This window comes from Camarhynchus parvulus, chromosome 21 (assembly GCF_901933205.1).
Source record: "Camarhynchus parvulus chromosome 21, STF_HiC, whole genome shotgun sequence".
Taxonomy (NCBI): Eukaryota; Metazoa; Chordata; class Aves; order Passeriformes; family Thraupidae; genus Camarhynchus; species Camarhynchus parvulus.
This window is the reverse complement of record NC_044591.1, coordinates 174,347-190,629: the sequence shown is the minus strand read 5'-3', so window position 1 is coordinate 190,629 and position 16,283 is coordinate 174,347. Positions and strand designations below refer to the sequence as shown.

General features: G+C 55.9%; 1 protein-coding gene across 3 annotated transcripts; it reads left to right on the top strand.

The window, feature by feature from the left end:
* The first annotated feature begins 1,379 nt into the window (after positions 1-1,379).
* Positions 1,380-16,061, top strand: ZNF362 (zinc finger protein 362). 3 transcript variants are annotated; one of them, XM_030963680.1, is made up of 9 exons: positions 1,380-1,434; positions 6,855-6,939; positions 11,894-11,957; positions 12,091-12,337; positions 12,424-12,745; positions 12,877-13,067; positions 14,303-14,381; positions 14,458-14,616; positions 14,690-16,061. In XM_030963680.1, the coding sequence occupies exons 1-9, from the start codon at positions 1,395-1,397 to the stop codon at positions 14,700-14,702; spliced, it is 1,200 nt and encodes a 399-aa protein (XP_030819540.1). In that variant the 5' UTR covers positions 1,380-1,394; the 3' UTR covers positions 14,703-16,061. The 3 variants fall into 3 exon arrangements, with proteins under 3 accessions (XP_030819540.1, XP_030819539.1, XP_030819541.1); XM_030963679.1 differs by having other exon boundaries at positions 12,843-13,067; XM_030963681.1 differs by lacking the exon at positions 1,380-1,434 and adding an exon at positions 6,682-6,744 and having other exon boundaries at positions 12,843-13,067.
* The last annotated feature ends 222 nt before the right edge of the window (positions 16,062-16,283 follow it).

Genomic DNA, 16,283 nt, shown 5'->3' with positions numbered 1-16,283 from the left:
TGGCCAACGGCCAACAGGAACAAACTGCTTGGCTTTCACCACTGGATCACCCCCCTCCCACTGCTGGTACCCCCCTTTCCCTCCCTCCAAACACAGGTACAACCCCATCTCCTGGTTATCCCCATCCCCTTCCAGGGAATCCGCTCTGCTCCTCTTCCTGCTAGGCCCCAAAAGCTTGGAAACAGCTAAAAAATATAACAAACCCACATGGTCTTGTTTTTTTTCCTGCTTGTTTTCCTGCTTTAGGAATTCAGGTCATGTCTCCCCTCTGGGACCCTCTGGGGACTGAGGAACAGCTGGAATGATATCAAATAACCATGGAAAGAAGGAAAAATCCTTTTTTCACCCCAGATTCAGATTCAGGGCTAGGGGATCCAATCCCATGTAGTTAATAGGTTATTTAATTGTATCCTAAGCATTTGGCTGAAATTTCCAGGAATTTGGGGCAATGGAGAGCATCATCCCACCGGAGCACGTGGCACTCAGCCAGCACTGCCAACACTCACCCTGGCGGATCATTGGGCAATGAAGGGAAACCACAGGGTGGTTTGGGCAAACAGGGAAATTAATCCCAGTTAATTAGTAAATTGGCTTTGTTACCTCCTGGTAAACCCTGTGTGAACCGGGGGGGGGACACCACCGTGCCTTGATTCCCAATCTTTTTATGGGATACACGGCCCTTCCCTGCTGCGGTTCCAGCAGGCTGGAGGATCCCACAATGTGGCAAGAGTCTGGGTGATCCGGCCAAGCCGGCGGGCAGGGAAAACCTGTCTCCTCCCCACGTGTGCTGCGTGTGCCGGGAATGCTGGTGGCAAGAGAGGGAGGCCCCGAGGAGCCGCGGTGCTGGAATGTTCCCCCTTGCCGCCGGCGGGATGGGCACGCCGGGACGTGCCTGCTCGGCTCTTGGCGTGTGTGTTTCCATCCTGGCACGGAAACGCATCCTTGCTGGAATGCCGGGAGCATCCCGCCTGCTCCCGGAGTGCACCATCCCGCTGGGTTTGATCCCAACCTTGTTTATGGACCCCCTTCCTAAGGAGGATGCTGCACTCCTCCATAGAGGAAGCAGGAAGCCAACCCCACACCGCCAGTTGTCATCTCCGAAGTGCTTTGCAAACAGTAACTAATTAATCCTAATTAACTCGTTACCTAATTAGAGCCCAAGGGCTCTCCCCTTTTGCAGGGAGATGGGAAATTCTGGCACCTCAGGGGATTTTTTTTCCAGCCCAAAACCTCCATGTTTGCTTCACACCAGCATCAGACTGTGCCCTTTGTACTCTCCATCGTTGCCAATCCAGGGAGAAAAACCTACTTTTTGGGGTTGCTAATGCCAAGAAGCCTGGAATGAGCATTTCCCCTCATCTGGATAGCTGGCACTGGGAATACTGGCATCCCCAATGCCTGCTGTGCCCATCCATCCCAGGGGAGCCCACTCTGGTAGGTGCTTTCAACCATGTTTTTATGTAAAACAAGGGATTTTTGGGGAAGGAAACAAGTAGGTGGGTGGGATGAAGGTGTTTCCCAAAGAATTCCTTTTCCATGTGTATGCCACAACTGGGGACACAGGCTTTGGGAACGCTGGAAAAGTTCTAGGGCATCCCAGTGTCACCACTCAGGGACCACATTTCTCACCTGAAAATCCCAATTTGAAACCCATAAAAATCTCCTTTTCTCGGCTGACTCAGCTGGAGGTCCTGGATGGATTTGGTGCTGGTGGAATGGGAAGGGCACACAGCTCTGTGCAGGTCTAACAGCCCCATGGCTTTGCAGAAAGCCTGTGGTGGTGATTCCAGCATGATTTCCTTCCACTCCCGCCTTCCTTTCCTTTTAATCGCGGTCGGATCTATCCTGGGAGCAAAACCAGCCTTGGAATCATATTTTTTCAGCAGACAAGCACTAATTTCCTTCATTTTCCAGCCTGGGATGGAGCTGGGCATGGGTTTTGTTGTTCTTTTTTTTTTTTTTTCTTCCCTGCATACCAACCACCTTCCCAGGAAAGGGGCCCCTTTCCCACACCCAAGATTAATCCACCCAAAGTAGGGTCGGAAAAAAAGCCTGGAGTGTCACTTATCCCAGCCAGTCCCAACAATGAAAATCCCAGGAGATGTTCACCAATCCTTGGTGGATCCCACAAGCTCAGGGGTGACCCACACTGTCTCCTCCCAGTGCAGATTTGGGATTGGATAACTCCACTCCCCCTGCACAAAAAAAATCAGAAAATGCCTAAATTGGTGCTGAGGTTTAAAACCACCAGTTTCTTAATCACAGGGAGAAAAAAAAAAAATCCCACAGCAGAAGTGAAAGCCCTGATGGAAATTAACCCAGCGAGGGTGAACTTGGACATTAGGGAAGCTCTGGGGGGATCCAGGCTCTCCCAGTGTTCCATTTTTGGGTGACACCAATGCTGGGTGGCAACTTCTGGGTGTCAATATCCGAAAATCAGATAAAAAGGGAGTTTTGGAGCTGCTGGCTCGGGTTCTCGGCTGAGTCATGGATAATTAATGGATCTGGGGACCTTCCAGGATGGGGAAGTGCTGGGTGATGGGGGATCCCAGCTGGAGGGCTGACAGAGCAGGGGGAATGTGGGCAGGGACAGGCCCAGAGGTCCCACAGGGCATGGTGTCTCTGTCCCAGCTGCATTACTGTGGCCAGAACGTGTTCCAGGGGCTTCTGACACCCCAGGCAGCTGCAAAGCGATGCCCACTCTGTGGTGGAGACCTCTTGGGTGCCCATCCCCCATCCCACCCCATCCCACCCCATCCCATCCCATCCCATCCCATCCCATCCCATCCATCCCCATCCATCCCATCCCATCCCATCCCATCCCAAATCCTTTCTCATTTCCCACCTCTCTCGGAGGCACCATTTCCTTTCAGGACATCCTTCTCCTCTCCATACTCCTCTGTGACAGAACATTTTGGGAAAACATGAAAAAGAGCCTTAATATTGTGTTTGTTTTGTTTTTTTTTTTTTAAGTAATTTTAAAAGTGAAAACTCAGAAGCTTTAGGGTAAATCCCCTGGACCTAGGAGAAGAGGAAGGGATAGGAATGGATGGGACTTTCTCTTCCTTCCTCTGTGTGCAATGTCTGTGGATTTGAGGAGCTGCAAGAGACCCACAGAGGAGCTGGGGGGACCCTGAGATTGGGGAGACCCTGAGAGGGGCTGGAGACCCCCTGGGAAATGGGGGGGATCCTCAGGGGGATGAGGAGGTACAGGGAGGACTGGGGCTGTCCCTGATGGGGCTGTGGAGCCTCACAGATGGGCTGAGGGTGGCAGAGGCAGAGAGAGGGAAATTGAGGGGAATTTGGGGGGCAAGAGGAACTGGGAGGGGTGGGGTATTAGGGGAACTAGGAAGGGCTGGGACCTGTGGGGGGCTGAGGAGATTTGGGGGGCGAAGGGAGTTCAGGGGAATTGAGGAGAACTGAGGGGGGCTGAGGAAAACCAAGGGGGCTGAAGAGAATCAGGAGCTCTGAGGAGCTTTGCGTGGGCTGAGGGAAAATGGAGGGGAGACAGCTTGGGGGGGCTGAGAGGAATTGGGAGCGTGAGGAGCTTTTGGAGTGGCTGAGGGGAACCAGGTGGAAGAGTTTTAGGGGAGAGGAGGAGAGCTGGGGGCTTGAGGAGATTTTGGGGGGTCTGAGGAGATTTTGGAGGATCTGAGGAGATTTGTGGGGCCTGAGGAGATGTTTGGGGTGGTCTGAGGAGATTTGGGGAGGTGGGGACATTGAGGAGTCCTGGAGGTGCTGAGGGAACTGTGAGGGTGAGGAGATTTGGGGGGGCTGGAGGAGGCTGAGGAGAATGGAAGGAACTGAAAGGATCTGGAGGATCTGAGGAGATTTGGGGGGATCTGAGTGGAACTGGGGGTCTGAGGAGATCTGGGGAGGTCTCTGAGATTTGGGGGTCTGAGTGAAACCGAGGGTCTAGGGGGATCTGGGCATTTGAAGATCTTTGGGGGTGTAAGAGGAACAGGGGGGCTGAGGAGATTTGGAGGCTTTGAGGAGATTTTGGGGGATTCCGAGGATATTTGGGGAGATGAGGACACTGAGTAGTCCTGGAGGCAGAGGGAACCATGCAGTTGAGATTTGGCAGGGTCAGAGGAGAACTGAGGAGATACAGGGCATTGAAGAACTTTGGGGGGGCTGAGGAGAACTGGGGGCTGAGGGAAAAGGGGTGTCTGTGGAGATTTTGGGGGTACCGAGGTGAACTGAGCGGGCTGAGGAGATTTGAGGATTGCAGAAATTTGGGCGGGCTGGTGATGCTGAGGGAGCGGGGCAGGCTGAGGACGCAGGGGCGGGGTGAGAACGGAGGGGAGCCGGGGGCTGAGGAGATTTGGGGGCCTGAGGGAAGCAGGGAGCCCTGACAGGGCTCGGGGAGCTGCGGAGGTTCGGGGAGCCCTGCCGGGGCCGAGGGGAATGACCGGGTGAGGAGGTGTTGGAGGCTGAGGGAACCGGGGAGCCCCGACAGGGCTGAGAGGGCTCGGAGGGCTGCGGAGGTTCGGAGAGCTCTGCCGGGGCTGAGGGGGGTGTTGGAGGCTGAGGGAACCGGGGAGCCCCGATAGCGCTGAGGAGCTTTGGGGGGCTGTGGACACTGAGGCGTCCCCCCGGGCCTGAGGGAATCGGGGGCTGCGGAGCTTTGGGGAGCCCTGCCGGGGCTGCGGGGAGCTGAGGGGGCTTGGGGAGCCAAGAGGGCTTGCGGGGCTGCGGACACCGGGCACCCCTCCCGGGGCTGAGGGAACCGGGGCTGCGGACACCGGGCACCCCTCCCGGGGCTGAGGGAACCGGGGCTGCGGACCTTCGCGGAGCTCTCCCGGGGCTGCGGCGGTTTCGGGGGGCTGCGGGCCCCGGGGAGCCCTTCGGGCCGGGGTGCCCCAGCCCAGCTCAGCCCAGCCCGTCCCTGGGCGGGCGGTGGCGGCGGCGGGGCCGGGCGGGCCGGAGGCGGGGGCGGCGGCGGGGGGGCGGCGCGGGGCTCCATCTTCCTCCGTGCGGCGGAGCCGGCGGGACGGCGGGGCACCATGGCTGTCGGTATAGGAAGTGTCTTTTTTTTACCTTCCCCCCTCGCTCTTTTTTTTTTTTTATATCCCTCATCCCTCCCTTTCCACCCCCCGTTCCCTCTCCAAAACACCTCAAAACCCCCCGAAACCCCCCCTCACCCCGGGGGCGAGCGGGAAAAGGGGGACCTTCACACACTCCCCCCTTCCCCCCCCCCCCCCGCGCTGCTTTTTATTCATTTTTCATCTAAATCAATATTTTAAAAAAATTTCCCTCCTTTTTTCCCCCCCTCACCCCCCTCTTCCCCCTCCCCTCAGCCCTGCAGAACATGGCGTCCCCGTCCTAGCGTTTTAAAAATAAGCCGGGGCTGCCATTTTTGTTTGCCTTTTGTCTGCGAATTTTAATAAAAACGTCTGAGAATGTGGGAGAGGCGGCGGATGGAGGGGGGGGTGGGGGGAGCACCCAGCCGGCCCACCCCCCCTTCCCCAAACCCCCCTTCCACCCCCATCCCCCGGCCTTTTTGTCTGGCAAACCTCCCCCCCCCTCCGCAAATCCCCTCCCAGGTTGAGGATTTCAACTTCACTTAACCAAACTTCGCCTTTTTCCACCTCTTTTTTTCATTATTATCATCATTATTCCACCAACCCCCCCCCCCTCCAAGCAGGAAGAAGAAGGAAAAGAGAGAGAAAAAAAGGGGGGAAAAACGGGGGGGACGACATCGAGGAAAATACCCATTTACCAGGATTTTCCCTTTTTCTTTCCCTCTGGATGGTCTAATGGAAAAGTTAATTGCAGCCGAACGTACCTATTTTTGTGGATGTTGCATGTTTTGGAGGGGGGGGTTTGCTTTTTTAATGCATTCTTGGCTTTTTTTTCTGACTTTTTTTGCTTACAGGAGGTGGCAGAAGCAGCGCAGGGGCTGAATATTATCATTACCATCATCATAATCACCATTATTATAATTTTCACCATTTTAATTCCTTTTCTCCTTCCTCTTCTCCTCCTTTTCTTCGCTGTTTTCTGCATTAACTGGTTTTGTCTAGAAAAGTGGTCTCGCTGGCTGGAAGGTCTAATGGAGGGGGGAGATATTTTTTTCATGGCGTTTTTGGCAGGAATGCGGCAGCTTTAGCGAGGGACCCAAATTTCTGTGGCTGTGTCCCAGAGGTCTGTCTGTCCCTCTCCAACATATATTTAGCCATATACTATTTATACATCCATAATCTCCTGGCCACGTCGGGGGGCCTGGGGGGGGAGCTTAGAGCCGGCGTGGCCACAGTGATGGATTTGAACCCAGCAATGATGAATTCAATGATTTTGATTTCTTTTTCTCCCTTCAAGGTTGGAGGATGCTCCTTGTTGGGTTATTTTTTCCCCCCCCAAGCCTGCGGTCCTTCGGATAGCAGCCGGGTTTTTTAACCTGGGGAGGATGGAGCAGGTGAAAGCGGCTTCGAGCCCGAGGCCTTTGAGATTATAAAGTGATATTTTAGCAGAGAGGTAAAAAAAGGTTTTTTAAGTCCCTCACGGCGTGCGATTTGCCGAGAGGCGGAGGGTCCAGGGCAAGGGGATGGATTTCACCCCCAGTTTTTCCAGCCAGCTCCCCATCCCTCAGCTTTCCCAACAGCTCGGGGGTGAGCGGGGCTATAAAAAAAACCCACTATTTTTTTTATTTTTGTTTTGTTTTGTTTTTATTTTCCTTTTTTTTTTTTTTTTTTGTTGTTTTCTCTCTATTTTCAGGCAAAACCCCACGTTCCCACGGGTCGGGTAGGTCGGAGCCGCTTCGCTTTTGTTCCTCCGCTGTGGGATCTCGCGCGCCGGGGGCTGGCGGGGGGTTCGGGGTGTGTGAAGTTGTCCTCCTCCTTGTCCCCCCGTAGAAAAACGCCCCACGTGCAGCACCCGGTCTCAGCTAGAGCTGGAGATGGACGCGGATAAGGGGAAGCAACGCCAGTACTCGCAGAGGTGGGCATGATGGCTGGATCGAGGGGATCACAGGGAGGAAAAAACAAAAAAAAAAAAACCCAACCAAAAAAAACCCTGCTTTTATACAGTTACAGCTTAAAATAGCATCTAATGCAACGGTGTGCATGCATGTGATTATGTGTGTGTGCTTATGGAAATAATATATATATGCACACCAGAATCCAGGTATTATATGTGTGTATATATATTTCTATATAAGCGGGGCCATGGTGTTTTTTGGGGTATTTTGGGGGTGTGAGGGACTCCTTGCCTAGCCCCTCTGCAGGGAGGGGACCCCTCTCCCAGGGTATGTGTGACCCCTTGATATTTCCCTTTTAAGTAATGTGCCTTTATATGCATAAAATAATAACGTTCGCCCTCAACCCCCCCACCTTCTGCTTTTTCCCTTAAAAATGTGGATTTTTGGTCGTTGGGCGCGATGTCAGGGCAAGTGCATGTTGGATTCGGTGCTCTCACTCCCTCCTCAGGGTGATCCCCTGCCTGTGCCTCGGTTTCCCTGCGTGCTGTCACCCAGGAGTGACCCCCCCTGTGCTGCTGGGGGGTGGGCATTTGCCCCAGGCTGATTTGCGGTGCTGCCTTTGCCTAGCAGGGTGCCTGGCTGGTCTCTTTTGGGGGGGAGCGGGTGTGTTTGAGGTCTGGGGGAGCAGGACCCCCTCAGGCTGGGGAGTGCTGTGTTTTGTGGGGCATGTGTGCCCTGTGTCTGGTGTGTCACCTCATGGGCTCTGGGTCTCCCTGCGGGCTGTCCCCGTGTCCCCTTTGCTGGGTCACTGGACCCAAACTGTGGATTTGGGGTCACACCGCCTTGGCCCCCATCTTTTGGGAGTGTTGCCACCCTGGTCCCCCCTCCTCCACCCCCGAGTTGGGTGCCGTGTGGGGGTCTCCAGCGTGGCTTTGCCTCCCCTCCCGCTTGCCAGTGGTGCTTGGTTCCTCACCCTGCCCCGTGCACCCCTTTTCCTGCGTGGGGACCCTCGGTCCAGGCTGGGGGCTCATTTTGGGTTGGTTTTGCTGGAAGTGCAGAAGGAGAAGCCCCAGCCCAGGGCCCTTCGGGGGGCGGAAGCCAGGGGTTTAATTGGTTCCATCTTGGGTGAATTCTTGTGGCGTGCAGGCCACCCCCTCCCCGAGCCACAGGGGGCTCGCCCGGCGTTCCTGCTTCGCAGCCATGCCTGCCTTCTGCCCCCTTCGCCTTGGGGTGAATCCTTCTGGATGAGGACAGTCTGGGCAGGAGGGATGTGCGTTCCCTGAGGATGGTGCTAGATGCTGGTTCCTACCCTGGTGGCTTTGGGACGCAGGTTTTGTGGATGGGCACTTGCTTTCCCTCCAAAACTCCTCCTGCTCCAGGTGAACCCCAGGGAAACTTGTTCCTAAGAGGGGACAGCGGCCACGGCCTTGTGTTTTGGGGGGGAAACTGAGGCATGGTGGAAGGCAGAGCTGGGTTCCCCGGCCCAGGGACCATCCCTGGTGTGGGCTGTGTTGGGAAGGACGTGCTGGGGTTTGGTGGGGAGCGCTCAGGGTACATCCATGCCCCGGCTTGGTTCTCCCCCGTGCGCCGTCTCTGGCCGCCGCCGGCTTTCCTGCACTCGCCGCTTGCCACGGGGGGTGGGACCTCTGCCCTGATGCTCTTGCTGGGATACTTGGGGACACCAAACTCACTGTCTTGCTCGGTCGAGGACACGTTTAGCTACCAAGTGCTGCTCTGATCACCCTGAATGCCTCCCCTCTCCTCCCAGACCCCCCACTTTCAGGCTGTACCAGGTTGGTGGTCGCTCACCGGTCCCTGGGAGCTGCCCCTTTTCTCTCGGCGGTGGCGTGAAAAGAAATCTCTTGTTTCTTTTTATTTCAGCGAAGGCGAGACAGAGAGGGCTGCCAAGGTAGAGGCGTTCCCTAGAGAACTGTAGCTTGACTTAGCGGCAGTTGGGTAGGAAGTTGGAAGGCTCTAGTGAGCTCGTGCCCACCCGTGCCATCATCTACCTCCCATCAATCTGGAGCCTCAGCGACACGTCTCCCCAGGCAGCTGCGCCCACCTGGCTCCAGAGGCCACCCTGTGAGTACCAACCACCGCCGACCCCGACGGCCCCGGCACTGCCGCCCCCTCGCTGCCACCGCCCCCGCTCTCCCCTCGCCACCCCCAGCCCTGGCTTGCCGGCTTCTCCCGCTCTTCCCTCCCCCTGGGTGTGGAGGCCAGGAGGATTTTGGTCTCTTTTTAGGGTGCTGCTGCTTCCCCCCTTGGCCTGGCTGAGCGGTGATGCCGGGTACTGTGCTGTTCTGGGGAATTTGGGTTTCAGCCCGTGGTTTTGGGGCTCTGTGCATCTTCCTGCTTGCTCTTCCCACATCCCTCTCTTCTGGCTGGGCTGCTTGGGTCTCCACCATGCTTTGGGCGCCCACCTTGTCTCTGGGGATAACCTTCGACAACCCCTCAGCAGCCAAATCTGGTGCCTGTGGAGGATGTCAGGGGCTCTTCCCACCATGGTTTGGACCACAGGACCCCACGCCACTGGAGATGTTACCCAAGAGATGTTACCCCCTGCCCAGCCAAAAAACTGGAGGGGCACAGAGAGCCCTACCACCCCCCTGTGCCCTGCAGAGCTGGGGGGAGACGTGCCGCAGCATTCCCTACCCTTCATAATTTCCATTTTAATGGATTTTCTTTTTTTTCCACCTTTGCTGCATGTCAGCTTCCATTTTTCATAGTTAGCTGAGAATAGAGAAAAAGGGAGTTTTTATATATATATATATATATACTTTTTTTTCCATCTGCCTTCTTCCCCCTCCCACTCCGTTTCCCAGCCCCAGAGAAGGGGACGCCGCTCCCGACGAAACACTGCACAATTTGTAACATTAAATCGGGACAGGAACAGGGATTTTTAGAATTATTTTGGCAACGCCGACCATTTCTTCCCTCTTGTTCATCCAGCTCTGAGTGTGGTGGTTTTGCAAATAATTTCTCATTTCTTTAGTAAGCCCTCCTCAGGTGGGGGTGGGGAAACACGTGATATTTGTGCTTTTCTCCCCAAAATACCCTTTGTGCCTCTCCAGCTTTGCAGGAAGGATCCTGGGTCTGATGTAGGGTTGGTGCTGTGTCCTGGTGATGGTTGGGGGGCCACGCTGGTGGCTTTGATCTGTCTGGGTGCTGCTGCCGGCTCCGCTGGAGCCCGGCGTGCTGTCGGGACAGGGAGAAGGATGGACAGATGGACGGATGGGAAGGACAGAGGTCACGGGGCACCTGCTGAGATGGGGGATCAGCTCCAAAAAACCCTTTTCTAATCATAGCTCCAGTTTCCTGTTTTCCCACGGCTGCTCTGGGGTGGGGGATTGCTGCTGGGGTGCTTGGTCGTGCTTAGGGGGCTCAGAGCCCTCCTGCCTGAGCTCCTGCTCCCTGCCTGCCTCTATACAAGGGATTCCCTGCTGCCAGCTCTGCTTTTGTCCCTGGTGTCCAGCCCCTCATGCTGGCACTGGCATCCCTCATCCCGTGCCCATCATCCCAAGAGATCTTATATATGTGTGTATATATACACACACACACACGTAGCCAGTGGGTAAATGCACGCTGTGGGCGGCCTGTGGGTACATATATAATTACACAAAGGAGCTGGCAGCGGCTGCGTCCGTGCTTGGGAAGGTGCATTTAACATCCCCAGCGAATTCCTGTTCTGTGGCTCCCCCTGTGCCGCTGGGATCCGGACCTGCTATCACTTCCAAACCCTAAAATTCGGTGCTTGAGCAGTGGGAGGTGACCTGGAGTGGTTCAAGACTGGGGAGTTCCCAAAGCTGATGCCTGGTTGGTGTCCTGGACAGTCTGTGGTGTTGAGGTCTGCCATGAGAAACTGCTCCCATTCCTTGATACCCTGGAGCACACCTTGTCCTGTGCCAGGCTGCTCCGTAGCACAAGGGGCAGGTGGTTCCTTCCTCCCTGCTTTGGTTTCCTCCCAAAATGAGCATGGTCCATCCCACAGCTTCTTCAGGCTGGGGTAGCTGCTGGGATGTTACATTCTGGTGGGACCAGGATTCCCTTTCTCTGGCTGCTGCCCCCTACCTATGGGGAGCTCAGAGTGTGTTTGAAACCTGGGGCAGCGAGTGTGAGGAGGAAGAGGAGGAAGGCTCATCATCCCCAAATCCTGCCAGCCCCAAAGCTTCTGGGGACGCACTTTGCTGGAGACATTGCTCTTGTTTCTCCTGGATTCCTTGCCATGGCCTGGTTTAGTTTGGAGCCAGAGCTCCTGGGGGACCCCCTCCCATACATCCCATCAGGATCCTACAGATGCTTACCCTCATGCCCCTGTAATGGGATTTGCTGGGGTGGTGATGCTTGGTGATGCTATGGGCTGCTCTGCTGGGATCATCCTCTTGCTGCCTCCTTCCAGCTGTTTCCCATTACCCAAAGATGGATTTAGGGTGAATTTTCCCAACACCTTCAAGCATGTCCATAAATCTCCCAGCCCTGCTGGTTCCTGGTGTTCCTGTTGAGCTGCTCCTGGGTGTCACAGGCACTTCTCTTGGCTTTGGAGGTGTTTTTAGGGGGATTCAGCTGGGATTGCTGTTGGGTTCAATGTGCTTGCCCTCTCCCATGGCAGTGTCCCATCCACCTCTAATCCCTTCCTGGACGGGACAAATACTTCCAGAGCTTGGGAGACTTGGGGGTTTTCCCCAAATTTCAGCTTCCTCCTTTTCCAAATAGTGTCCTAGTGCACTCACCAGTGATTTGTGGTCTTTGAGCAGGCAGGTGCTTGGTGTCCCCCTGATCCTACAGGAGTTTTCACTGGGGAAGATGCTCAGGGGGTTCCCCAGTCCTGCCCCCCTTGCCAGCTCCCTGCCTTTGCTGAGAATCTGGGTCTTGCTTCTTGGGGGGGTGATGGTTTGTTTTGGGGGTTCAAGTGGAATGGCAGGGGGATGATGTGGCAGCCAGCCATGTCCCATAACCGCCCCCCTCTCTCCCCAGGATGGCGGAGCCTCGCTTCAACAACCCCTACTTCTGGCCGCCCCCTCCCACCATGCCCAGCCAGGTAGGACCCCTGCACCGGGATTTGGGGAGGAGGGAGGATGAATGGATGTGGAGAACACTGAGGGGGAGGCTGGGAGTCCCAAGGATCCTACTTCCTCTGCCCTCATCCACCTCTCTGCCTTCTCCCCCCTCAGCTGGACAACCTGGTCCTGATCAACAAAATCAAGGAGCAGTTGATGGCGGAGAAGATCCGCCCCCCTCACCTGCCTCCCACCTCGGTGGCCTCACAGCAGCCCCTCCTGGTGCCCCCCTCGCCTGCTGAGAGCAGCCAGTCCATCATGTCCCTGCCAAAGCTGCAGCAGGTGCCAGGGCTGCACCCCCAGGCCGTGCCCCAGCCTGACGTGGCCCTGCATGCCCGGCCGGCCACCAGCACCGTCACAGGTACTGTGACACTGGTCCTGCACTCTGGGGTGCAGAGGGGGATGTGGGTCCCCTCAGAACTAATGCTCTGTCACCTTGCCCACCAGGGTTGGGGCTGGCATCCCGTGCACCGGCCGTCAGCACCTCGGAATCCAGCCCGGGAACAGGGACCACCACCCCCTCGACCCCCACCTCCACCAGTCAGAGCCGCCTCAGCGCCTCCTCGCCCACCCTAATCTCAGGAATCACCAGCCCCCCCCTCCTCGACTCCATCAAGACAATCCAGGGCCACGGCTTGCTGGGAGCGCCCAAGGCTGAGCGGGGCCGCAAGAAGATCAAGGCGGAAAACCCCTCGGGACCGCCGGTGCTGGTGGTGCCCTACCCCATCCTGGCCTCAGGGGAGACGGCCAAAGAGGGGAAGACGTACAGGTAGGCACCCCCTGCCTGCTGTGGGGGCCGGGGGCCGTGGCGGGGAGCCCCCCCACCCCAGCCCGGTCCCTGCGGGGTTCTCCCCCACACCCTCCAGGTGTAAGGTCTGCCCCTTGACGTTCTTCACCAAGTCGGAGATGCAGATCCACTCCAAGTCGCACACAGAGGCCAAGCCCCACAAGTGCCCCCACTGCTCCAAGTCCTTCGCCAACGCCTCCTACCTGGCCCAGCACCTGCGCATCCACCTGGGCGTCAAACCCTACCACTGCTCCTACTGTGAGAAGTCCTTCCGCCAGCTCTCCCACCTCCAGCAGCACACCCGGTGAGGGCCCCGCCCCGGGGCTGGGGACACTTGGTCCTGCTGGCCAGGGAGGGGCACCCCACACCCACCAATCTCTCCTGACATCCCTTGTGGCCTTGCTCTGCTTGTTGGTCCTGCTGCCATCATCTCCTTCATCATCATCCCCCATCATCTCCAGCACCTTCATTGTTTCCACCACACTCTTCACTCCCACTGTGCTCATCGATTCCCCTCCACACTGGCTGTGCCCTTTGCCTTTATCATCCCCACCACACTCATCATTGTCAGCACTTCCATGGGCCCCTCCATGCTCATCATCTCCACTATCTTCATCATCCCCACCATGCCAGTCTGACACCGCAGCCTTCATTATCCCCACTGTGCTCAACATCACCACCTTCATAGTCTCTGGTACCTCCATTGTCTTCCCTACCTTCTTTCCAACCATGTTCACCATTGCCACCATGCTCATCATCTTCATCACCTTTATGGCCCCCACCATGCTCAGCCTTCTCCACTGTGCTTTTTCCCACCACTTTGTTCACACCCACCACCTTCAGCTGCCCCCAGTGTGTCATCTGTCCATGCATGCCAGTCCATCTCCTCCACACTCATCACTTTCCAGCTCTTCCATCCTCTCCCAATCCCCATCTCTCAGGCCCATATTTCCCTCCCTTGTCCCCTGTCACCTCCTGGGGCACAGATATCACTGTGCCCACTGTAACCCTGTGACTGTTCCCTCATCTTAGGATGAGGGAAGAGATGAGGATCTGACTCCATGTTTCAGAAGGCTGATTTATTATTTTATGATATATATTATATTAAAACTATACTAAAAGAATAGAAGAAAGGATTTCATCAGAAGGCTAGCTAAGAATAGAAAAAGAAAGAATGATAACAAAGGTTTGTGGCTCAGACTCTCTGTCTGAGCCAGCTGGGCTGTGATTGGCCATTAATTAGAAACAACGTTATGAGACCAATCACAGATGCACCTGTTGCATTCCACAGCAGTAGATAATCATTGTTTACATTTTGTTCCTGAAGCCTCTCAGCTTCTCAGGAGGAAAAATCCTAAGGAAAGGATTTTTCATGAAAGATGTCTGCGGCATAAACCCCCACCCCATGTCTCCCCCACTTCTCCCCTGTCACCTCCTGGGGCACAGATGTCACTGTGCCCACTGTAACCCCCCACTCCAGTGTGGGATTGGCACTGGTGGTGGAAGGGGAGGTGACAATGACAACGTGTGTGTCCCCAGAATCCACACCGGCGACAGACCCTACAAGTGCCCACACCCCGGCTGTGAGAAGGCCTTCACCCAGCTCTCCAACCTCCAGGTCAGTGTGTGGGGGGACCCAGGGCAGGGTGCACGGTGTCACCGTGGTCCCCCCCTGACTCCCTGTGTCCCCTCAGTCCCACCAGCGCCAGCACAACAAGGACAAGCCCTACAAGTGCCCCAACTGCTACCGGGCGTACACGGACTCGGCCTCGCTGCAGATCCACCTGTCTGCACACGCCATCAAGCACGCCAAGGCCTATTGCTGCAGCATGTGCGGCCGTGCCTACACCTCGGTGAGCACGGGGGATGCCCCCAAAGCTGCCCAGAGCCCCCAGCCCCCCGCTCACCCCCCTGTGCCCCCCACAGGAGACTTATCTGATGAAGCACATGTCCAAACACACGGTGGTGGAGCACCTGGTCAGCCAGCACTCGCCGCAGCGGACGGAGTCACCCGGCATTCCCGTACGGATCTCCCTCATCTAAGCGGGGAGGGGACAGCACCCGCCCAGCGTGAGGAGGAGGAAGAGGAGAGGGAGGAGGAAGAGGAGGAGGAGGAGGAGGAGGACGAGACCCCCAGCGCCGCGGGCCGCGCCCGGGCCGTGCTCCTGCCCGGCTCCCGCAGGTTTGGTGACATCCAAAGACGGTTTCAGAGCACTTTGAATCTCTGCGGTTTGGTTTCTTTGGTGGGGGGGGAGCAGTGGGGTTGGGGGTGTCCCCCCTGCCAGGCCCCACCCCCCATTTTTTGGATACAAATATATATATATATATATATATTTATTGGCCAAGAACTTGGTGCTGCTAAAGACCAGAAATTCACCCCAAAAACGAACCGTGGATGGAGCAAAAAGCAGCTGGGGGGAGGGGAAAGTCCCCCACCCCCCCCCACAGACTCTGGGCCCAAGCGCCTCCATTTGGGGTTGATTTTTAACCATTTTGGGGGTTTTTTGTGTTCTTTTGGGGTCCCTTTCGAGGGCGAAGCCGCGGGCAGAGCTGCGTCCCCCCGGTGCCGGCCCCCCCATTCCGCAGCCCCAGTTTTGGGGGGTCCGGGGGTCCCCCTGCTTTGCCTTGTGCCTGCCTGTACATACCCCCTGTATAGAGCCGGGGGGCACTCCCCCCAGACTCATCTATATTCTGTACTTTTTGGTTCATTTTGGATATTAACTGTGTTATTTTTTTATACACTTTTTAAGCCTTAACTCAGCGTTTCTTTGGGGTTTTTTGTTGTTTGTTTTTTTTTTTTCAGGGTGTTTTATTTACCTTTTATTAATTTTTAACCCCTCTGTTATTTTTTACCCCCCCTATTATTTTTCCCCTTCTTTTTTACCCCCCCATTATTTCTCCCCTCAATGTTGTACGATATCAATATTGTAACCTTTTTTGTCAGCATGTTAATACTGTGTAAATATGCCTCTTATACACTTAGCCCCCCACTTTTTTCTCCCCTTACCCCAAATTTTGGGGCTTTTTTATTTTCCTCGCTGCCCAGCCAGGCCAGGCCTCCCTAGAGCTAGTTGGTACCTTATTAAAAAAGGGAAAAAACAAAAAAAAAAAAAAGAAAAAAGAGGAGAAAATGGACAAAAAGTTGCCCCTGTCCCTGTTGTTGCCACCCCCCAGTCCTGCATTGTGGTTCCTGGAGAAGCTGGGTGGGCCACGGCCTCACAGTGTGGAAAAGGAATGAAACCCCCCCAGCCCAGCCCCTTTCCAAAAAAAGAGAATAAAAGAGAACAAAAAAAAAGACCAGAACAGGAATGAATGAAACTGGGGGGGTTGTGATTGTGGGGGAGGGGAAAGATGGGGGGAGGGGACTCCCCTGTGGGGACATCTGGGGACACAGCGGGGCCTGGTCCCTGTGGGGCTGCAGGAGGGGAGGGTGAAGCTGTGGCTCAGCCTCAGCAGGGGCATTGTCCCCCGAGTTTCCCCAGGGACAGGGGTGGCACAGAGCTCCTGGTCCTGCTGGGGG